General features: G+C 36.7%; 1 protein-coding gene, 1 long non-coding RNA gene and 1 pseudogene across 3 annotated transcripts; 2 read left to right on the top strand and 1 right to left on the bottom strand.

Moving 5' to 3' along the window:
* The first annotated feature begins 5,896 nt into the window (after positions 1-5,896).
* LOC149184010 (uncharacterized) lies at positions 5,897-7,166 on the top strand. The gene is made up of 2 exons (XR_016257739.1): positions 5,897-6,593; positions 6,899-7,166. It is a non-coding gene; the product is annotated as an uncharacterized LOC149184010 (long non-coding RNA).
* Positions 7,167-11,580: 4,414 nt separating this feature from the next.
* On the top strand, positions 11,581-15,980 carry LOC149184009 (pentatricopeptide repeat-containing protein At3g57430, chloroplastic-like; annotated as a pseudogene). Its single transcript, XR_016257225.1, has 2 exons — positions 11,581-15,215; positions 15,344-15,980. The product of XR_016257225.1 is annotated as a pentatricopeptide repeat-containing protein At3g57430, chloroplastic-like (transcript).
* A 3,728-nt stretch (positions 15,981-19,708) lies between these two features.
* On the bottom strand, positions 19,709-23,457 carry LOC149184008 (uncharacterized). The gene is made up of 4 exons (XM_089415183.1): positions 23,280-23,457; positions 22,061-22,734; positions 21,378-21,884; positions 19,709-21,073 (listed from the first exon to the last, which is right to left on the bottom strand). Exons 1-4 carry the CDS (start codon positions 23,455-23,457, stop codon positions 19,709-19,711), a joined length of 2,724 nt encoding a protein of 907 aa, XP_089271309.1.
* Positions 23,458-23,830: the final 373 nt, after the last annotated feature.

The following is a 23,830-nucleotide window of genomic DNA, read 5'->3' as shown; positions in this document are numbered from 1 at the left end:
TTCACATTGGAGCATTAGGCATATCGACAATCGGAGAATCAGAACTTCTCCATGTGAACCCTTTAAAAAGTTATGATATGGGTGAAGCACTGATAGCATTAAAATCCATCGGGGACTCCAATAAATAATTAACAAAGTATTTCATTGCAAAACCAAAGTTCAGTGAGCCCTTTTCTCTCTCCTCTAGCAGGACGTGTGGTGGCATATGATTGGCTCCGCTAAGAACACATGGTAACGTCTGGTTGGCTCCGATAAGGACACATGGCGGTGTCTGGTTGGCTCCGATAAGGACACATGGCGGTGTCTGGTTGGCTCCGATAAGGTACAGTGGAAGATGACGTCAACATGACATGGAAATACAGTAGGACACATGGCAAGCATATTCCACCATATTGGGTGGTCTAATAGGCCATAATCGGGTCACACATGTCACCTCTAAGGAGTCGCCATGTGGCAGTGATGACGTCATATCGAAAGGCGGCGATCAGAGGATTGAGGATTGAGGAACTTTATAACAGTTGGTTATTGAAAATTTTTTGATAAGGGGGCTCTGATGTGTTGGAACTTGGTCAAGGAAACTAATATAGCCAATGGCATAGAGCGAGGCTTAGCAATGAGTTTTGTGGAGCATATTGGAGGTTGGAGATTTCAGAACTCCACCTTAAATGAATTTTGGAGAAAGTTATGATATGGGAAGCTTCTGATGTTGTTGGCACTTCGTCGTGGAGCCAAGAAAACCAAGGGCACAGAGAGATAGCACGAGCAGAAAGGCCACTTGCAGGATGCTAAAGGACTTAGCACCTAAGTGTTATACCAACGATCACATGTAGCGGTCCTGTGGTGGAGATTCTATAAGGAGCTAATAGAAGGAGCTAAAGGCTAATCAAAATATTGTAATATCGAAACATCTTCTTAATAGATTTACAATATGTTTGGACTCTGAAATTTCATTATGGTGTAAAAGCTCTGATATAGTAGCATAGAGGAGTATTGAAGGTTGGATGAGTCGGCGGCTGAAGAGTAAATGAACAAAGAGGAGTTACTCGTTAGAATAAATGGTGACTATCAAAGATTGTTGGGTCATGGCGACAAGGATCATGATCTTTGGGTAAGAGTGTTGGGTCTACCTTGAGCTGAGACAGGTTATTCATGTGCTCTACTACATGTCTCAGTGAGTTAGGTGGATGAATGGGTCGGCTACCATAGAACAAATGTAGATCGACGAAGTTGGTTCATGGAGTTAGATGGATCAACACAAAACTCTAAGACAAGGAAACAAGGACAATGGTTCACAGCGAGGCCATGCTGAAGTACAACCAAGCCATGCGAAACCATGAATAAGCATGGAGAGCCTCAGTGATAGGAGAGTTTAACACAGAGAGGACTGTGCCTGGTTGGAGTGTGCAAGTGGACTGAGAATTAATTCTCAATATGGAGAAACAATCAGGTGCCCATTCTCATGGTGAATGTAGTGGCAGAGACCAAGTCAGATGTGACAGCGGAATGGTAGAGACATGCCGAGGTACACTCGCATAGTGTGAATACAAGACAGAGTGGCAGGATTAATCGAGGGACATCAAAGGAACAAAACCCATGAGCTTAGATGCGGGAAGGCATCATAGTGGCTAGAAAGCTAAGTGGAAAAAGCTTTGTGTTAGTTCTCTGTTGTTTAAGGCTAAGAGAGAGCCTGTTCTACAGAGAAAGGCCTAGAGTGCCTATGCAGAGGTAAGAGATGCTGAGAGTTGTGCTCCTCTGAATGAGGAAGAAGTTTCCTGTGCGTTGTGTGTAAGGCTTAAGTTACCTGTGCACTGTCAGTAAGTCCAAAGGTGCCTACGCTGTGTGAGTAAGGCCATGTGTGTGCTGTGGAGAGAAAGAGGTCGAGAGATGAGTGCATGATGATGAAGGGAAGAGAAAGAGTTGTGTGGAATGTGATGAGTAATTGTTGTTGAAGCATATCAGTGCGATGCTACAGAGTGAGCAGAGAGCAAAGATGAGATGAAGCAAAGCGACTGCCAATTACAAAGAACATACAGTTTCTATTTGAGTGTGGGTTGGTTCATGCATACAGGAAGTTGGTGCTTCCATCTCTAGTGGGTGCTTGAGAAAGCTTGGGGGTTGGTGCCTCCTGCAAGTTGGCTTGCAAAACTCGAAGAAGCTGCAAGTTGGTGTTTGTAACAAGTCCATGAGGTTGGTGCCTCACATAGTGCTTCTGGTAAGCTAGACAAGTGTCTACAAAAAGAGGGAGTTGGTGCTTCATGTTAGTTGATGCTAGCAAACAATCAAAGGGAGTTGGTGCTTCCTGTGAGTGGGTGCTCACAAAACAAATTGATGTAATTGAGTAGGTTCTCTTATTTACATTAATAACAACAACAAGCTTTGGTGTTTTCTTCCCAAAAGGGTTTCCACGTAAAAACCTTGTGTCTCATGTGTATGATACTCATGGTGTGTATGCTTGTATGTTGATTTCATGTTGTTGCCATATTACATATTGTTGTTGATTATATGGATGGGTTCCAAACTTGAATAAGAAAAGTAAATAGACATAAAAGTTTAAAATTAGCCTTAATACTGATTCACCCCCCTCTCAGTATTATCATTGTTTCCAACAAGTTTAACTAATACATGAAATGACTCTTTTTTTGTTTGTTAATTTTTCTTGAAATTTGGTAGATTCTCTTAAGAATCATAAGTTTCTATTTATTTTTTATTTGACAAAGTTTGAGTGCCCCATGGGTCTTTCAGGCGTTGAATCTATTTATCCATTCAAAAATACAATTTAAGCAATAAGAAATCACAATATTGCCCCAGATTGTATCATTGGATTTTGACGAAAAATGTTATTTCCTCTATTAATTAGATTGTTCCTATTTGAAATCACTAAATCAATATAAAACACAAATAAAATAAATTTTGATAAACAACATGAAAGAAAAATGACAAATCACATGTTAAGAAATTTTTTGACTTCCCATACAATGAATCAAGATCATGTAATGTTATCATAAATGAAATACATGATCATATTAAATGTACCTCTTGATATATATCTCATTATATTTTAATGATTAAAATAATAGTTTAAGTATATATATCTCATTATATATTTAAATGATTAAAGATTAAAGTAATAGTTTAAGTATATATAATTATGTATGTTTTTTTTTTCCATCATCACATATATCTTATTATATATTTAATAATCAAAGATTATAATGATAATTTGTGTATATAATTATATAAGTTTTTCATTTTTATTTTTTTCCAAATTTAATATATTGAATATAAATATAAATATATATATTAATTTACACATATTGCCTCACATAAACCAATACTTAGCCTTACAGATGAGTTTAATTTCTATTTCTATTTTTTGTTCACCTTCAATTCTTTGGAAGTAAGATTATTTTTCGTTCATTTTTTTTTCCCTTTTCTCATTATTACTTTTTGTAGTATCAATATCACGCCTTGACAATGAGTCCAAAATTTCTCAATTTTGTCACTATTTGGTTGCACTTTTTTGCAATTAATTTTTATATTTTAAATTTTCTCATACTTTACTTCATTGTCATTTTGTTTACTTGTGTTGTCTTATTGAAATCAAGTCAATAGCATGTTAAGAAGATGAGTTCAATTTTCCAATCTTTTGCAGTTAATTTTTATTCTTTTACTTTATTGTCATTTTCTTCACTTGTGTTGTCTCATTGAAATCAAGTTAATAGCATGCTTTATGTTCAGAAGATGAGTTCAATTTTCATAATTGCGTTGTAATGCGTTCCTCTCTGAAATTACCTCTTTGCTTGAACTCCCCACTTGTCTTACGTGTCTTATTATGATCTGTTTGATCCGATGTTAGACGATTAAAATGTTTGTCACCATTAATAAAAAATCTCATTATAACTGAAACGATAACCATCTAAACTAAATATTTTTCTTGCTTATGGCAACATGAGAGGGTTTGGTATGCAGGAAATGTCTCATTCGAGGAATCGACACCTCCACCATGGTATTCCACGGACCGACATTCTATACTTTCACCATGGTATTCCACAGACCGAGATTCTACCAGCAAGGCGAAACTAAACTTTTATCAGGGTTGTCTGGTAAGTTATTTGAAACTTTTATCAGGGTTGTCTGGTGACTTATTTGAGACTCTAGAGTTAGATTCTTTAGGATTCAAATGTCTGAGAGGTGTTGATGAGGGGCTCAAGGCATTGGGGATTCAGTAGGCAATATTTGGTAATAAATGGGCTAGGCTCTGAGTTGTGGTGTCTCCAATGAAAATGCCTTCTTCTTTGTAGTCCAGCCTATGTTACCAGAAACGCGACGAGGGGCAATGTTTTTGGCAAAAACTGCTCTAGAAACAAGATGACACAAGAAACACCGTTTTATACGTCGTTCTCATTCTTGTTGGCCAGAAACTGGTTTCTTGCGAAACGGGTCGTGAAACGAGTCGTTTCCTACAGCGTACAGTGCAAATCGTTTCTCCTTCATTCTCGATTTCCTTTCCCAACTGGAGTTAAATCCTATAGCGTACACTGCAAATTGTTTCTCTTTCATTCTCGATTTCCTTTCCCAACTGGACTTAAATCTCCAGTTTCCTTTTCAAGCACTACAACTGCAGACGCTAAATCTTTTTCTCTGTTGAAAAAAAATTTGCATGCAAAATAAACTAATGTTTGTGATAACTCTCAAGGTTAATCAAGGATTTAAGCTGCAGAGGAGATCAAATTATCATTCCCCAGACGCAGCAAAAGAACAGATCAAAACTGAGCCGAGCAAATTCACAACCCCAACAAGTTAGGTTCAGTGCCATCGTTTTCTTGTGAAGATATATCTCAGGTGCATCGTTCAACCAATTTGTGCAGTCATATTTTATCTTTCCGTGATTCGATCCTTGAGCTCTAACGTTTACATTTTGTTTCTGCTAGTTTTTATTTTGTAGCTTGAAAGCCCACATATCTTAATGTTTTCTTGCATCATAAATTTTATGTCTTTATTCATCCTCTAGAAATTTCCAGTGGATTGTTTTAATATGCCCTTCACCTCTATATTTCTAGATATAATGTTATGAGAATCATTCAAGTAACTAGAACTTATAGGAAATGAAATTTTGGAATTGTTGTTTTTCATATTTCTTTGTCCAGCGCTATGGCCACTACAAGCATGTGTTTTTTTGAAGATCAAGTTTAAATTTTATATGACAAGAATTATATGATACCAAAATATATTATGGAACAAGAAAATTGAATTTTAGGCTTTATCTTATCACTTGGGATTCAAGAGCAGTGATATATCAAAACCCCAATGATTGTAGGGTCTTAAGGTCCCACTGTAGTAGTAGTGCATAAATCATAAAAGATAATAATCGTGAAGCGGTGTGCAAAAGGAAGCCAAACAAAGTCCCCTTCTTTGATCTAATAAAACACACTAACATTTTGAAGGTCTAAGGGATTTAATGCAATATTTCCCTCTCTTGCATGACCTTTACATACTTGTGGTTGAATCTCTCGGCATACAAGGCCTTGGAAAATATGAGAGCTCTTTGAAAAACATGAAATGATTTTTTGAAAATGGAAGAATATAAAATATAGAAAATTGGTCAAATATTTCACCCTATGCATACCTTCCAACCTCATATATAATAAATTTTTAAAGGGCTAGGATCTGTGAGATTGATTCTATGAAAGTTTATAGAAGTGTTTAGCTAAATTTTTGGATCTACAAAATTATATATTTTTTAAAGTAAATTACTATTTATAAATGTTTCTTTACAATTTTACCAATGAAAACATTGAATGTTTATGATTAATTCTTTGTTTTATATTGTTTACCTTTAACCTTCTATTTTCTCTCTCCTAGTTTCTTATATGCGAAACCTCCAAGCTTTGTTTTCTCGTACCGTTCTCCTTTCTTGTTTCGTTTCCTTTTCGCGTTTCTGGTAACATAGAGTCCAGCAACGGGATTTGCAAAGGGTGGAGGCTGCTCTCTTGAAAGGAAATTCTGTTAACTTTGTATTTTTGTTGTTTGTGACTAAATAGGCAATATTCACACCGCTCAAGATTTAAACAAATCCACCCTTGTTTGTATGTATTTTGCCTTACACAAATCCACTCTTGTTTGTATGTTTTTTCCCTTACAGACGCGCAGGGAGTATGCCACTGCACCTTGATGCTCGAGGAAGCTTTGGAATTTGTGCGAGAATTGTTGCATCCTTTGCCATGAGTCGCAACAAACATACTCCTCTCATGATGGCTGCCATGTATGGGAAGGTTTCTTGCATTCAAAGGCTTCTGCAAGCTAGTGCAAATATACTGTTGTTTGACTCGTTGCATCGGAGAAATTGCTTGCACTATGCAGCAAACGATGCGCGCACTAACTGCTTGGAAGCCATTCTCTCAGTTGCCTAGTCTACTCTCGTTGCAGAATCTTGGGGATTTTTCGGGTTTGTATATGCAAGAGATGGGGTTGGAGCCACTTCATTACACCTTGGGGCTCAAATGAAACATGTAGGGGTTGTTCATTCGCTGTTGAGAAATGGGTCTTTAGTTTGCGCAACCACTGGAGCTCATGGGTAAGAGATAGAGCCACTGGTAAGAGATAGAGACACCCAGTTTTGTAATTAGTTTATTTGTATCCTCAAAAATATAGTTGTCACATCTGAAATGTTTCTCTTCATTTTAATAACATGTGTGCCGTTTTCGTGAAAAATGGGTTTTTTCCTTGAAAATTTGTGCCAAATGGATCTTTATTCCCTGAACAACATGTGCTCTATCAGAACTTGAAAGGAAATTCTGTCAACTTTGTATTTTTGTTGTTTGTGACTGAATAGGAAAAGCTTCTTCTAACTCAAGATTTAATCAAACCCACCCTTGTTTATATGTTTTTTCTGTTACAGACGACCAGGGAGTGCGCCTCTGCACTGTGCACCTTGCTTCTCGAGTAGGCTTCTTGGATTCTGTGCGAGAATTGTTGGCTTGGGGTGCTGACCGCATTTAGCGAGCTGTGTTACCAGAAACGGGATGGTAGCCACCGTTCCCGGAAAAAAATGCACAAGAAACACAACGGCACGGGAAACACCGTTTTCTACGACTGTTTTTGTTAACCTGTATTTTTCCAGAGCTCAGTTCGTTGTAATTTGTTTCTTTAGAGTTCGTTCTCAGCTCTGTTTTAAAAATTTCAGGTACGAAATTCCCTTCCTGTGTGTTCATAGATTCCTGCAATGAAGCATATGTTTACCAATGAAGTACCAAATGCACCAAATTTTAATAGAATCCACAGGGACGAGAATTTCTGCAAGAGCTGTGCTGAATTTCAAACGCTCTGATTCGACAGTCTTTGGGCCTTCGCATCCTTCACCATGCATCTCATCTAAGGATTTTTCTATCATATTTTGAATTGCCTCTACTTTTTCTTAATGTCTTGGAATTTGGAAAAGAGTTCTATAGATGTAACATTTGGATATTCTTTATGAATGTAAAAGTGTTTGCAGTTGTTTGCATCATTCACAAAGAAAACTGAAGAGTAGAGTTTTACTAAGCTCATCAAACTGAGAAATACTAGCACTCCTAATAGCAATTGAAGACCAGATACCACCTAGGTCGATTTCCCTTTTTGAAAACAAGTTAATCTCTGCATTAATTTTAAGTTAATCTCTGCATTAATATATGGGTAAAACTCATAGCTTAAACATAATTCCATATATGGTTTAAGAAGTGTATATTCAATTGTAGATTTTACTTATTGTTTCTCTCCCGAATGGTATATTTTGGTCTTGGGTGACATATATATACAATTTTTTGAAATTTCCACACATAAACAATAATTAGCAGAAGGCATAAGAAACATAAGACATATATTTAATGGTCAATTTGTTAAGCATCAGTATGTGAGATAAACGGTATTCAATTTATTTAATTTTTTATTCAAATCTGGCTGTAAATCTAGTTGAAACTATATTGAAAATTAAAATTAAATCTGTGTTTTTCATATTTTTGTTGTTTTTTCTCTCTCCTCATTTCTTGAATGTGAAGCCTCCCAACTACGTTTTTTGAACCGTTGTCGTTTCTCGTCTCGTGATGCGTATTGGTGAGAACTCCCTTAACTCTCCCCAAAGGCATAATTTCATTCAGGTCATATTTACTCAAACTTTATTACATGTTTAGTTTGTTACAAATAGCACTACTATAATAGGAGATAAAAAGAGAGAATTTACCAAGAGATTTTCGTAGACTACTGATTAATGTGTTTTACTTGGCAGACGCATCCCATATGCGATAGCCCTTAAGTACAAACACTCTACATGTATCCCTTAATCACAAACACTCTGCCCGTGCAACCTTACTGTATCCCAGTTCTGCAGAACCATTGGTTTAAGTACAAACACTCTGCCTGTGCAGCCTTACTGAATCCCAGTTCTGCAGAGCAATTGGTTTCGCCTACACTGGAAATTCAAAAGTCAACTCAATCCAGAGGCTAAGCTCTTGTTTGAAAAGGCGTTTATGGAGGCCAATCGAGCAAGGGAGAAAATCATTCTGTTTGGAGCTGCCTCTTCAGTGTCTTTTTCCACGGATAAAAAAGATAACATTGAAGATAATATTTATGATGTGCTTTCTTGCTTCTAATCTCAAATCTCTATTGATTGGTTGGTACTTGGTAGAATTAAGACAACTGTAGTCACCACTTAATCAGTATTGAATTACATAACTCGTAACTGTATTCAAAAAACAATCAAGGGACTGCAAAACAATTGGTGAAAACCTTGTAGAATAGGTGCCAAAAGCAGTTACACTATCAGAAAAACTAAAACAAAGGCCTTTGAGACGTAAAGCAAGAGCCAGAGAAACCATGCCAACCATACCACTATATACTAAAAAGAAATCAATTTGTATCCAATGGTTGTATTTTCAAAAACAATTTGTTGGAATTCATAATTGTATTTTCAAAAACTTTTGGAAACCATAATTATATTTTCCAATGATTGTATTTTCAAACCAGGCATTCAATGAAAAGTAGAACTAGGAACTGCATGAAGTGCAAAACAGTTGGTAGAAACCTTGTATAATAGGTGCCAAAAGCAGTTACACTATCAGAAAAATTAAAACAAAGGTCTTTGAGACCTAAAGCAAGAGCCAGGAGTACAACAGAAATCAAGCCCATCATACCACTATATACTAAAAAGAAATCAATTTGTATCTAATGGTTGTATTTTCAAAAACAATTGGAAACCATAATTATATACTAAAAAGAAATCAATTTGTATCTAATGGTTGTATTTTCAAAAACAATTGGAAACCATAATTATATTTTCCAATGATTGTATTTTCAAACCAGGCATTCAATGAAAAGTAGAACTAGGAACCGCATGTCCATTTAGTAAGCCACCTATTTCGCCCATCAACATTCCTGTCAATTCTTGAATATCTTGGACATGACTAGAGTATGCCCACTAAATAAGGTTGATTAGAGGTTAATTATTTCTTGGCTATAGTTGAGACTCTGACATGCAACATCCAAATTACAAACCTTGTATAGTTTACACCAGCGTCTCCTGTCTCATTAGATTTTGAGACATTCTATGATTTGTAATTACATGCAAATAGGTCCGGGAATGCTGAGAAATCAATGTATTGACTATGAACATCCATGCAATGAAAGCTTTCCTTCATTCTATTTTTCTCATATTCAATGGTTTTTGGAAAACATACAACACCATAACCGACCTCCAAGACATTGATAATGTTGACTTTGATTTCTTTAGTTGTAAGTGGGCTAGAGATGGCAGTGGTTTTAGTAGATTTATTTTTATCGAAGTGTTTGTTTGGATTTATTTAGAATCGAGTTGTGGTGAATGCAACTGTCATTTGATCCTAAATTTTTTGATGTCTTCCTTATTTTAAGGCATTAATGCTCAAAATATACAATGAAATTATCAAAGATCTTTTGGTCACCACTAAATGTGGCAGTGCAGATGGACCTGGTTCTAACCTTGCAACGTAACAATTGATCCCTTCTCAGAGGCCTCGCCCTCTTTTCCAATTTGGGCAAGGAATAATAATCTCCCTCATTATTCTTAGAACAAGGATTCCATCCATGCAATTAGTGGGTGCCTTGGAATATCTGTATTAATCCTCGAAGTACATTTCCAACCATTTTTCCAACTTTGCAAGCATTTATGTGAAAGTGGTTTTTGGGCCTTGGTCTCCTAAAGGAAATCAGGAATCCTTTTAAATGTTGATGGAATAATCTAGACCCAAAATCCAAATTATGAACAAGTTTCTTTCTTGTGTAGTTCTTGTTTTGCAACAAGTGTCTTAGCTACATCTTTCCCTAATGGAATGGTGCAGAACTACACCATCATATGGTTGGTTGAATGTCCTTAGACGATGAGAATGGGATGGTGCACAAAGTTCCCCGCACTCGGCACACCACACCAAGACAGTTCAATTTACTAGCATAAGAGCACCTGATTGACTAATTCAAACATCATTTAAATGCTTGACAGAGAGACCCTACCACAAGGAAAATGGTTTGAATTGAAGAATGGAAAGGAAAATTCCCTCCCATTTTAGGAGATTTTTACCATTTGGAATCCAACATCTTCCTTTGATATGGCAGCACCCACTTCTTTATCAAATGGACAATCATTAGAAGGAACCATGAAAGATAAATTTTAGTAATCGGATGACTCACAGATTTCAAAAGTGTTGAGGTGAAGCAAGTCATACCATTTCTGTACGTAGGCACACTCATCAGATGTAGTTGAGCTGTTTTTCATGTAAATCTACATAAATCTTTAATAGTGTTGGTTTGCAACAATTTGAATATACCAGCCACTTTCAGAAACACATACAATACAGCCGGGATGTTTGTAACCCCTACAGAATTCAAGCTCCCAACTTTGCACACTTATATGTAATCATTTCAACAATTAATAACTTAAATGTGAATTTTTTTTGTTCCAAAAAAAATGAAAATGGTAAAGATTAGATAAATATGATCTAAAATATGATCAAAAAGTCCTGTTTCATTTTATATTAAACATTTACAATAGTTTTTATGATCTTTTTGTTCAATCAAATACACATTATGTGTGCGGTTTAGCTCCTGTTTCATTTTATATTAAACATTTACAATAGTTTTTATGATTTTTTTTTCAATAAAATACACATTATGTGTGTGGTTTAGCTCCGTCCAAACATGGTAGGTTATATTGCTCTTCTAATAATATTTAGAAAATAATTATCAAGTATCATCTTACTTCAATTTGTCGTGGATAATACAACAGAGCAGAGAATTGAAAGGTTATAGCGTGGCCATGTTGTATTGGGATTTTTGTTTTGTTTTTTTGTGTGTCTTTATTGTTTATATTTATATCCTTAAAGAAGTCATCCATAATCTGCAAGTAGGGACTTGCTACTGAGCAATGTCCTTGTTCATTAATGAAATAGTAAAAGTTGGAAGTTGTGTTCAAAAAGGAGATGTCCTTTATTAATTAAAGATGTGCATTATCCAAGAATTGCTTATTAGTTAAATGTTGTTTTAAGCATTTTTCAATGATAACTAGATGCCAATTGACTTATAACAAATGGATTGGCATGAAATAGAATACCTACATTTCTGGCAATGATCTTCAGAGATTTCATGACAAGAAAAAGACCAATTAAGTGAATCTCCTCAAATTGTATATAAACCATTTAAGTCCATAATAGGAGGAAACGTTACACCACATTCATGAATTAATAAAGGGAAACACAATCATAACTAACAGCAACCGATGAACTGTCATAAAAATCTATTTGTAGTCGGTTTCTGCAATTAGTCAATTACTATTACCTCTCATGGAAATGGTCATAAATGAATGACTTACTTAACGCAGTTGAATCCCAAAAAATGATATCTAACATTAATATTCTTGCCAAACATTCTAATATAAACTCTCTTAATACATAGATATACACCGTTATAACCTACTAAGCCCTTAATCTTTGCCACATATTGAGTGTGGTCTTACTACTACACCACTGTGACTGTTGTATTAATTATGATCTGTTTTCTTCAAATTCCAAGCAACTATCATTGCAACTGATTGGCTGTCTTTGTTTGTGCCAATATGCAGGCTAGTGAATCTGAGGTTTGTTGCATTTTCTTTGTTCAATTGTGTACCATTGAAGTTCAGGATTGTGGGGATCAAACTTGAGGGCACATGCTCTTAATTACAAAACCTATTTTCATAATTCTGGAGAAAAATTTCAACATTGACATGGTACCTGTAGTTGATCTGAGGCAGTGCAAGAGTTTTTTTGTTAATACTAACAACTAGAGTTTTGCAAAGTATTCATATTAATGGTTGTCCTCTAGCCCTATGAGAATTATGATGGTTTGTAAAGAACATATTGGCAGAACTTATGAGTTGATTAGACGGCCTAGTTGTGTGCATGGATACATTTCAGCATGTGAGTGAGCTTGTCTTTCTCACCATGCATTGGTTGATTTGAGCTACCTGAATGAGATCTATGTGGCGAAGGATTATATGCATGACATGAATGTTGGATTGGTTACTGTATGGATGAAAAACGCACAGTTGTACATGTTCAAGGGATGCCCTTGATGATGATATGTTAATGATACATGGGTTGCTATATTATTTTGTTGTTTGTCATGTTTATGAGCAGTTTAAAGTCAGTTTACATTGCTGGTCCGAAGCTTGAAAAATGTGGAGAGAACTATGACACAACTATATAAGGTCTTGTCATTTTTTCATATCCTGTTCTATCCCAGTCAGTCGGGAATAGTGGACATTCATTCCAAACACATTGATATTGCCTTTCAAACACAAACAGTTTGTTGTAATGAGTGGGTCACTCGTCACAATTAGTTCTGAGACTAAAAATGTAAAAGGTTAAATATAGAACTATGTGTATGATGTTTGTTATTGGTGGTTGCCCAAGTACAGAGACAAATAACTCAAACCAAGGATTTGATCTCCAAGAATGCAAACTCAGCCCCTTCAGAAAATGGTTACCAGCTTTTATGAATTGGGTCCTTCAGCACATAAATTTTCACTCAAAATAGTTTTGGAGGTGATGAAAAATTCATCTTCCAATCCAAAGATTTCGACCTTCCAATAAGCCACAAGAATTTCTGTTACCAACCAGAGCCGTACCTGTGCATCATATTTGGATGTTGCAATCACTTTCTAGTTGCACAATCCATATCTGTTTTCCATCAGATGATTATTTGCTTTCTTTGAGGCTATACTGAATCATGATGATGGTGTACATAACAAGATGAGTCAGCCTTTCCAGATCATTGATTGTTGTCTTCTAACGCTAATTAGTGTACCTTCTCAAATATATTTGTATGTCCCATGTTCACAAAAATATCCACCAGTGAAAGGTTGTGGAGACATTTACCAAAACAGACTCAGCAATTTCAGTTGAATCAGGGAAGAAACAAAAAAACTGTAGCATCTAACATCTGTTGCCATTTCTGAGTGGCCAATCCTCCTGCAAACAAAAAAACACAAACCCATTTTAGAAACTAGATTTTCAATCAACTAAATTACCCTAATTACTAAGCAAAGCTACCCTGAATTCCATTTGACCAAGGTAACAATAGGCAAAGGTATAGTTTGATCATCATGTGATTTTCCTCCTCTGAAGTTGAAGGAGATGTATATAATTAAACCTTATTTCACTTTTTGCTGAGAAATTCCTTGCAACTATATCTATATGCATATACCATAATCTATTCTGGCAATTGCCTTAAGTCCCCTGCTCCCCTGTTTTGAATAAGTCAACCTTGAAGACTTCAAAAGACTTGCTGGCTTTTTTGAAAGTTTCTATAATCTTCCTTTCAATAGGTAGTGGAATTCAAACCCAAGTCCTCACCATAATCTTTTTTGCCTCAGAAACAATGATGCCAGTGAATGCTGCCAGTGTAATCTTGTTTTTAAAAGTTCTTTGCAGTACTTTAAAATATTGTTATCTGTCCTTCTTTTAACAGAGTTGTCATATGAATTGCAACAATGTTACTATAGGTCCCTTTAATACAGTTGTCATAGGAATGGCAGCATTGTTAATATATTTTCTTCACAGTAATTGGTTTGGGGAGTTGAGAAGACTCAAGACAGAAACTTGAGCTATGAATTCAAACCACTTATCTGCAGGCCTTCTGTAATCATGGGATGTGTTAGAAATTTTCTCTAATGCCTGAAAAAGTCCCATCAATGCCAACACCATGCATTTGGCACGAATCTTGCTTGTACTGAAAAGGAAATGTTGGTATGCATTGAATGGCATTTCTCCAATTTTCATTTGGTGGAGAATATAGTATTTAGAACATATTTCGTAGCTTCTTGTTTGTATGTTTTTTCCCTTATAGATGACCAAGGAGCATGCCACTGCACCTTGTTGCTGGAGGAGGCTTTGGAATTTGTGCGAGAATTGTTGCATCCTCATGCCCTGAGTCGCAAAAAACATACTCCTCTCATGATGGCCTCCATGTATGGGAATGTTTACTGCATTCAGAGGCTTCTGCAAGTTGGTGCAAATATATTGTTGTTTGACTCGTTGCATTAGAGAATTTGCTTGCACTATGCAGCAAACTATGCGCACGCTAATTTCTTGGAAACCATTCTCTCAACTGCCTAGTCTACTCCCATTACAGACTCTTGGGGATTTTCCCGGTTTGTAAATGTGAGAGATGGGGTTGGAGCCACTTCATTACACCTTGCAGCCCAAATGAAACATGTAGGGGTTTTTCAGTCGCTGTTGAGAAATGGGGCTTTAGTTTGTGCAACCACTAGAGCTCATGGGTAAGAGATAGAGCCACGGGTAAGAGATAGAGACACCCAGTTTTGTAATTAGTTTCTTTGTATCATCTAAAATATAGTTGTCACATTTGAAATACTACCCTTCATTTTAATAACATGTGTGCCTCTTTCATGAAAATTGGGTTTTTTTCTTGAAAATTTGTGCCAAATGGATCTTTCTTTCCTGAACAGCATGTGCTCTATCAGAACTTGAAAGGAAATTCTGCCAACTTGGTATTTTTGTTGTTTGTGACTGAATAAGAAAATCTTCTTCTGCCTCAAGATTTAATCAAACCCACCCTTGTTTGTATGTTTTTTTCCGTTACAGAGGAGGCTGCTTGGATTCTGTGCGAGAATTGTTGGCTTGGGGTGCTGACCACATTCAGCGAGATGCAACTAGGTGAGAACTCGCTTAACTCTCTCCGAAGGCATAATTTCATTCGTCCTGTTTACTCAAACTTTATTATATGAAGCACAAAATTTCATTAAAAAAATGCATTTAAAACCTGATGCTGGTCTATGCTGCAGCTGGCAGGTGGGATGATGCAGTAAAGATGAGAATGACGATGAAAGACATTGGCTTGAAAAGGATGCCAGGATGTAGTTGGATTGAACTCAACAACAAGGTTCATGCATTTCTTGTTGGAGACAGATCAGATACACAATCTCAAAAAATTTATGCCACATTGATGAGTTTGCGTCTGCATATGGAAGAGGCAGGGTATATACCTGGCACAAGCTTTGCAATGCATGATGTAGAGGAGGAGGAAAAGGAATACATCCTTTGTGGCCACGGTGAAAAGTTGGCTTAGTACCTGCCCTGGGACACCTATCTGGATCACCAAAAACCTTCGTGTTTGTGGTGACTGCCATAATGCCACAAAGTTTATCTCGAAGATTGTTGGGCGAAAAATAATTGTCAGGGATGCAAACCGTTTCCACCATTTTAATGTTGGGATCGGTTCTTGTGGGCGATTATTGGTAATCGGATTAAAATGATCTTAACACACTAGTTTGGAAAAACTCCTTTCAATTCCAGAGCTTTGCCTTAGTAGCACATGACTGGGTGTCACATTTCATTATGGGATAGTGTTCACTTCGAGTTTCTGAAGTTTGGGAATTTGTAATGAGACAATTTAAAAGATGTTGAGCTATATTTGCTAAAGGATGTGCAAAGCATTGCAGTGGATGTTATCGTTATATCTAGTCAAGAATCATAAATGCTTTGGTTGTTATCCTTATATCTAGTCAAGGATCATAAATGCTTTGGTTGTTCATATGTGGGGTGCTCTTGACAAAGTCTTTAATATAAAACAAGAATAGATTCTCATTCTCTCTTGAACCTCAGTTGCAATAGTTCTTTTGGCTAGCAAAGTCTGTGAAGAAAGCAGGTGGGTAAATGCGCAAAAGTAGTATTTCCAAAACCTATTTATCTAGTTTTCTTTTTGCAGTGTGCTTCACATATCATATCCGCTAAGAAGCTTACTTTTGACTGGTTTTTAATGCAGCACAAACTGTTTCATTAATAGTTGCAACCTTAATGTCACTTGCTGAACACATTGGTGCATTTTATGCTCTCTCAAGGTCTGTAGGTGCCTCACCTCCCATTCATTTGGATTTGAAACTTCATTGGATGGGATGTTTGTAGCTGTATATGAGTCCACATTACCAGTTGGGAATGCTAAACTCGTGGGAGTGACATGAGTTGGGTGCACATGTAAATAATGTCAACTCAGGTTGGAGAATCATGTTAACGGATTTCAGGACAACAACCTTTGATGATCACAAAAATACTGTGAACTTTTATCATTTAAAATCATTAAAAAAGGTGTGGGATTATTTTTCTGACATAATTGAGAAGAGAAAACAGCGTTTACAGATTGTGCCAATTGTCTTACTGCTTTGACTAATAGTAAACTCAACAAAGACGTTGGTTTCAGGGCAAATGCATCCCTTCGCTTCTGTGCTCTAAATGTTGCAGATGACAAATTTGGTGCTTCTCCAAAGAACAAGGAAAGAGAAAATTGCAAAAGCCAGCGTTGCCATCCACTACTGCTGTAAAGCATGGAAAACTAGCGAGTCCAACCTTTTGCCTGGAAAATTGATCATTTGTATTTCTGGTTCCTTTAGAATAAAAAATGGAGGGGGAAGGAAGACTCTGGTGCCAAGCAAACAATTTAAAATAGATAACGGATTTTCTCTAATTAATGTCTATATCTGTGACACAATGGAACAATATGAGAATTTTATTGTATACCTTTCCTAAAACATAACATATGATAAAAAAGAAACACCAATAAAGAAACAAAATTGCTAATGTTTCTTATGCCATTGCCTTACAGCGTTTTTTTTACAACATGTGATTCAAATGCTAGTTAGTTTATTTTATTTTCTTCACTTGTGTTGTCCTATTGAAATCAAGTCAACAGTTTGGTTAGAAGATGAATTCAATTTTCCACTCTTTTGTAGTTAATTTTTATTTTTAAAATTTTCCCTATTTTACTTCAATGTCATTTTCTTCACTTATGTTAAATTTTTATTGAAATCAAGTCAATAGCATGCTTCATGCTTAGTGGATGAGTTCAATTTTCATATCTTTTTTTATTTTATTTTCTTCAGTTACATTGTCCTATTGAAATCAAGTCAATAGTATAATAGTATGCTTAGAGGATGAGTTCAATTTTCATCTCTTTTTTATTTCTATTTAGCTTCACTTTATGATCATTTTCTTTTTTCTATAATTTGGTCATGACTTGTCATTTTAAACTAATTTTTTGAATAGATGTCTAAACAATGTTGCTTATAACATTATAAGCACAACAATTGACTCTTACGTTTAACCTCTCATAAAACCTTGAAACAAAACCCTAATAAAAACTAAAACCACAAAACTCTAATAAAAGCTAAATCCACAAAACAACTCATCTAATTTATAAAAATAAAATAAGCATAGAAATTAAAAATATTATATTTATAGAACTATTAGTAGATAAAGAAAATAATAAGAATCATATAATTTTATAAAGTAATATATAAACTCATATAATTATATGTATCTCATTTATTTTTAAATAAGAATAATGTAATTTTATAAAGTAATATATATAGTGATATTATATGTAGCTCATTTATTTTTAAATAATGCTTATAGTATGTACTTTACATGTGTCTTCATGTAAGTTTAATTTTTGTTTTTCAAATTCAATTTCATTGATAAAGTATTTCTTAATTATTAAACATTTAAGAGATTATTTTATTTTAAAAATAGTAATTTTAATTATTAAATATTTAAGATATTAATTTATTTTAAAATGTTTTTTTATTTAATATTTTTTAATCATATTAATAAATATGTTTATTTTAAAATATGTGTTTAAAATTTTAATTTAATTATAAAAAATGATTGGGTGACATATATTTAATTTATATATAATATTTTAAGGTATTTTTTTAGTAGTATATATAAATTAAAAGTTGAAATTTATCTTTAAAATAATTCATTTAAGTCTTGTTCTAAAATTTGATTAAAGGCCTCAACTATGTCGTTTGCTTGCCAATAATATGTCTTTATAGTTAAATATTAATTTAAAAAAAAATGTTTTATAAACAAGTGCGATATTAAATAAGATGTCTAAACAATGTTGCTTACAATATTATAACCACAACAATTGACTTTTACTTTCAACCTCTCATAAAACTTTGAAACAAAACTCTAATAAAAGCTAAATCCATAAAACAACTCATCTAATTTATAAAAATAAAATAAATATAGAAATTAAAAATATTACATTTATATAATTTTTTATTTATTTTTACAAAAACGGTTATAGGATTTCATTATTTGCTTGGCTAATGGCCACACAATCGGTTACAAAGGGAGGAGCAATTTTCAGCATGCCTTTCTACCAAAAGGGAATTGGCTTTTACTCTTATCCGCTTCCTTTTTTTACAATTATTGAAATGCACTTTTGTTGCTAATTGTCCAAGCTGATAGATACAAACAAACTGATTTAAAAGATAGCAGTAAAACATGGCTTTTTACGGGATAGGCGCCCACAGAGTTTCCTTATTTTTGAGAATAGTTCCAGCCTCTAAGTGAACTGCGTTGTTTGCTTGGATGTCTGTTGCTTTATTATTTGTTCTTAGTACATGAAAATAAGTAAAGTGTAGAGACTTTGATATGCTTTTGATTCTTGTAATTAATCTTTCTAGCTGCAGATCTACTGGGTTGGAGTTAGTCGCCACTGCTCTTATGATTACTTGGGAGTCTCCAAAGATATTTGCTTCCCGAATTCCCAGCTCTTTGAGGAAGATTACACCTTGAAAGAGGGCCAACGCCTCGGCTTGCATGCTAGATGTGTGGCCTAGACCCCAGGCAAAATTATGTGGAGAAGTGTTATCTGGCATAATAATGTGTCCTCCAGCCCCGGCCTTCCCTGGATTCCCTTTAGCTGCTCCATCAAAGAATAGGGAGGGAATCGATTGAATGGACAACCAATCCTGAAAGTCTTTCTCATTTTTCCTAATTTGCCAATCTTCGAGAGCTGGGGGTGAGCTTCTTGGCTTGTGGAAGCTAAGCTTAAGGATAGAAACCAGTTCTTTGTCTTGCTGACTAAGATTTGAGTCGTCACCTACGCCTTCTAGCCACTCATTTAATTGGCATTTCACTGAGTTGGCTACTATTCTATGATCCTGAGCTTTGTTCCGAAATACCCTCCTATTCCTTTCTAACAAAACCTGCCAACTGATGAATTTTGGCAATGCGCTCCAAGCTGATCTGATCATTTTGTTTTTTGGTTGAATGCCTGGATATCTTGCCATCCAACTCGCAAACAGATCTTGAACAGAAGTGGCAGAAATGAGGTCGAAATTCCAAGGTTCCAGTAGCTCCTGCTAGATAGAGACTGTGTAATTGCATTCAATCATCATATGGAGGGCGATTTCAGAGTTTGCCTTGCAAAGAGTGCATATGGAAGGTCCATTGAATCCTCTTTTTTGGAGTCTGTCCTCAGTGAGGATTTTTTGATGGCAGAGAATCCAGCAAAAGTGGTATATTTTGGGAATAGTGGGGAAATTCCATATGCTTGGCCAAGGGGCAGGATTAGAAGGCACGTGGGGGCGCTCTAGATACTTAGAGTATCCCTGCTTGACTATGTAGCCTGCGCGTTTTTGCCCCCAACCTCTCGCGTCCTTCCTGCCAGTGTGGATATGGGCCAGTCTGTGTAAATGAGATCTGAGCGTTGTCCATTCAGATTGCAAGATGCTGGGCACATATAGTTGTTTCCAGCCCGCCCAGGAATCCTCTGTCCACATCGAAATGTCCCACGGAGTGTGGACGTTTGCCGCAACAAGCCAGGTCCTTAACGCTATAAAATCTCCCAGTTCTTCCAGAGGAGGGCGATCTAGTATTCTGTCACTCCATAACTGAATACGCTTGCCATTTCCAGGGATCCAATGCGAATGGTTTTTTATCATTGGAGCAATCTTGTTAATGAAGTTGCTGAAGTGAGTTCTGAATGTGTTTTCTGGCTGATCCAAACACCTGAGCCTCGTTCCTCTGAAATATTTCCTCCATAATGCAATCTGTGCCCAGTTTGGATTTGGGGCAGTAATTTTCCAAATTAACTTGGCTCCCATAGCTAGATTTTGAGCCTTGAGATCTTTCAGATTTAGTCCCCCTTCAAGAGTTGGTTTTGTGAATGTTGCCCAATTGATTAGGGAGAATCTCTTATCATTCTTCTTGCCACCTTTCCAGAAAAAATTCCTGATTAATTCCTCCATCTTATTCATAATTCCCACAGGTGCCAGGAGGACAGAGAATTTGAAGATTGGAATACTACTAAGAACTGCCTTTATGAGCATTGTTTTGCGGGCGATGTTGAGCCAAGAGAATCCCCAGGCTTGCATCTTGGCTTTGAACTTGTCTAGGAGAGGAGACCAGTCTTTTCTTGACGCCCACTTATTGAAGATTGGCAACCCAAGATATTTGAATGAGGACCAAATAGTGGAGGCTGCAAATCCCAGACATCTACCTATGGAATTTGCAGTAGAAGCAGGGATGTTCCAGCGGAATATTTGACATTTCCCCTTGTTTAACACACTACATGAGATCTTACAGAAGTCGTCCAAAACTAATTTGAAGTTAATAGCTGATTGCGGTGTGGCAGCTCCTAGCAGAAGAGTATCATCGGCAAAAAGGGCATGATTGATGCGTTTCACCCCTCTTGCAATGCACAGTCCGGTAATAGCTTGTTCTTGCTGCTTTTAATTTAGATGGAAACTGAGAACAGAAGCCTGAATGACGAAGAGGAGGGGTGAGAGAGGGCACCCCTGACTCAGCCCTCTAGAAGCTTTTGAAAAAATCAGCGGCCCTTCCATTCACCAGAGGGGAAATCCAAGGTTCTGATATGCAAGCTTTTATCCACTTTATGAGGCCTTGCCCGAATCCCATTTTATACATTACATCAAACAAAAACCTATGTCTAACACGATCGAAGGCATTAGCTAGATCTAGTTTGATAACCATACCTTTTTCCTTTCGGTGTTGGCTGGAATGAATTGCCTCTTGCGCCAGCACGAAGTTGTCCACCAACTGCTTGCCTTTGATGAATCCCCCTTGATTGTCTGGTATGATTTTGGGAAGGAATCTTTTCAACCTGTTTGCTATCACTTTGGTGATCAATTTGTACCCAATGTTACATAGTGAAATTGGGTGAAATGTGTTGAAAGAGTTTGCCCCTTTTTCCTTAGGGATGAGGGCGAGAAATGTCAAATTTGTGCAGCCTCCAATATTTTGACAGTCCTGGGATTTCTGAATCATTTTGAGGAATTCCTTCTCAATTATCTGCCAACAGGTTTGTAAGAATCTCAGAGTGAAACTGTCCGGTCCCGGGGCTTTATCCGGGTCCATGGCGAAGAGGGCCTCCTTGGTTTCCTTGTGCGTGATTTTGCTTTCTAGAACCTGGTTCATTTTGGGGGTGATGAGCTTAGGGACATCGTTTAGAACACTATCATTTTGTTCAGATCCTAAATCTTCCCTGTACAGCTTCTCAAAATATTCTGAAGCTGCCTTTTTATGCTTGCAAAGTCCTTTAGAACGTTGTTTTCTTCTTTTATTTCAATGATGGAATTCCGTCCTTTCCTAGCTTGAGCTTGTTTGTGGAAAAAAGAGGAATTCCTGTCTCCAGATTTGAGCCAAAGACTTCTAGATTTGAGCCTCTAGTACTCCTCTTCAGCCAGTCATGCCTTATGGAAGTTTTGCTGAAGCTTGGCCTCCTTTTGCATCTCTTCTTTTGAAATTTCAGCTGATTCAAGATGGAGATGTTGGCTTTCAAGTTCTAGTTGAGATTTTTTCCTTTCCGCAACTTGGTTGGGCAGGGTCTTGGCCCAATTTTTTAGCATGGCTTTCACTCTTCTAAGTTTTTCCTCCCACACAAAGAAGGCAAAACCCTTGACTGGATCTTTCCAACAGTCTCTGACCTTATCCATAAAGTCTGCCTCTTTGATCCAGAGAGGGCTGAACTTGAATGGAATAAGCCCCAGATCTTCAGTGGTAAGCAATTCCAAGCTGATAGGCTTGTGATCTGATATACTGCTGTGAAGTATGTGTGATCTAGCTTCTAATCCAAGGAGCAGGAAGGAACTTTGCACCAAAAAACGGTCCAGTCTTGCAGCTATGTGTCCTGGGCCAACCCTCTTGTTTGACCACGTGTACTTGCCGGTGGTTGGCTTAATATCTATCAGATCCCAATCCTGCATGAGATCCTCTACTGATTCTCTTGCCGGATCTCTAACAATACTGCCTCCTCTTTTTTCTAATGAAAGGAGGGTGAGATTGAAATATCTGGTGATGATAATGTTCTCCAAAACTTCCAGATCTACCAGGTTTTTGATGGAATCCAAGCATAATAATTTTTCACCTGCATTATTAGGAGCATATACATTGACCAGACTAATAATTTCTTTAGATTCTAAATGCTGCAATTTTAACAAAATCCAGTGAGTGTTCAGGGACTCAGAGATAAGGGAGAACTTATTTGGATTCCAGAGCGACCCAAGTCCTGCTGATGCTTCCCGGGCAGAGGTTGCATGTGCTCCGTCTTTTTTCCAAAACTTTCTACTTGCTTGGAGGAAGGCTAAATCCTCCATTTTGGTCTCCTAGATGAGAAGAATGTCCGGGGCTTCCAACCTTATTAGACTGTTCATTGCTTCTTCCTTGGCTTTGGAGCCCATTCCCTTGTAATTCTAGGAGACTATCTTCATTATTTACTTTTGTTGTAGTGAGCCCCTTTGGAGCTCTGGTTTTGGATCCTCTTCGTCTTCGGGGTTTTTGCTATGAGTTTCTCTAGTGTAGGCTGGCTACCCTAGAGCTTGTCTTTGTATGTTTCTTGTTCCCTTTTTTCCTTTGTTGACATTCGACTTCTTGTAGATCTTCTAGGGGTGGATTGTGAATCCCCTATTTCACCTTCTTCCTCTGATTCCTCGGACTCTTGGGTTTCCTCCTCCTCCTCTGACATCTTTCCTTTGGATCTATCTGGTTTGCTTTTATATTTAGGCGGAGAGACTTCTTTCAGGGTTTTTGTCTCCTGGGTAATTATGGTTTTGTATCCAAGGATCTCAAAACTGTTCCCTTGACTCTCCATGGGTGGCTGCTAAGAAGGGCCCATTTGGGGGGTTCTGGTATTAGTATTTTTGGTCCTCCTGAAGGAAGTTTTAGGTCTCTTTGCCTGATTCCATCCTTCCTCCTTCCCTTTTTCTTCAACCCCTTTGGACGGGAAATCTCTAGCAAAATGTCCGTAGACTTGACACTTTCGACATTTGAACGGAAACTGTTCATAGTCCAGCTTCTGAACATGCATCCAAGGACCCACCCTTAATTTGATGGCTTCTAGTAGTTGATGAGCCCCAATTTTTGGTACAATTTGGGCTCATTTGGCCTACTTGCTTTGCTCAAACCATTCATCTTTTATTGCTTATGCATTCATTTCTTGGTTTATTCGTGTTGTTTGTAGGAAG

This window comes from Pinus tabuliformis, chromosome 3_2 (genome assembly GCF_031772625.1).
Source record: "Pinus tabuliformis cultivar Carrire ecotype Pingquan chromosome 3_2, CPIR1, whole genome shotgun sequence".
NCBI lineage: Eukaryota > Viridiplantae > Streptophyta > Pinopsida > Pinales > Pinaceae > Pinus > Pinus tabuliformis.
The sequence above is the reverse complement of the archived record's forward strand: the minus strand, read 5'-3'. Positions and strand labels throughout refer to the sequence as shown.

Bases quoted from the DNA above. Each gene is read 5' to 3' on its own strand.
- LOC149184008 (XM_089415183.1), bottom strand. From the start codon at position 23,457: ATGGAGAGTCAAGGGAACAGTTTTGAGATCCTTGGATACAAAACCATA. The intron at 22,735-23,279 runs GTGAAATAGGGG...CTAATAATGCAG, and splicing joins CGAGGAATCAGAGGAAGAAG to GTGAAAAATTATTATGCTTG. The intron at 21,074-21,377 runs GCAATTCATTCC...AATTAAAAGCAG, and splicing joins ACTTCGTGCTGGCGCAAGAG to CAAGAACAAGCTATTACCGG.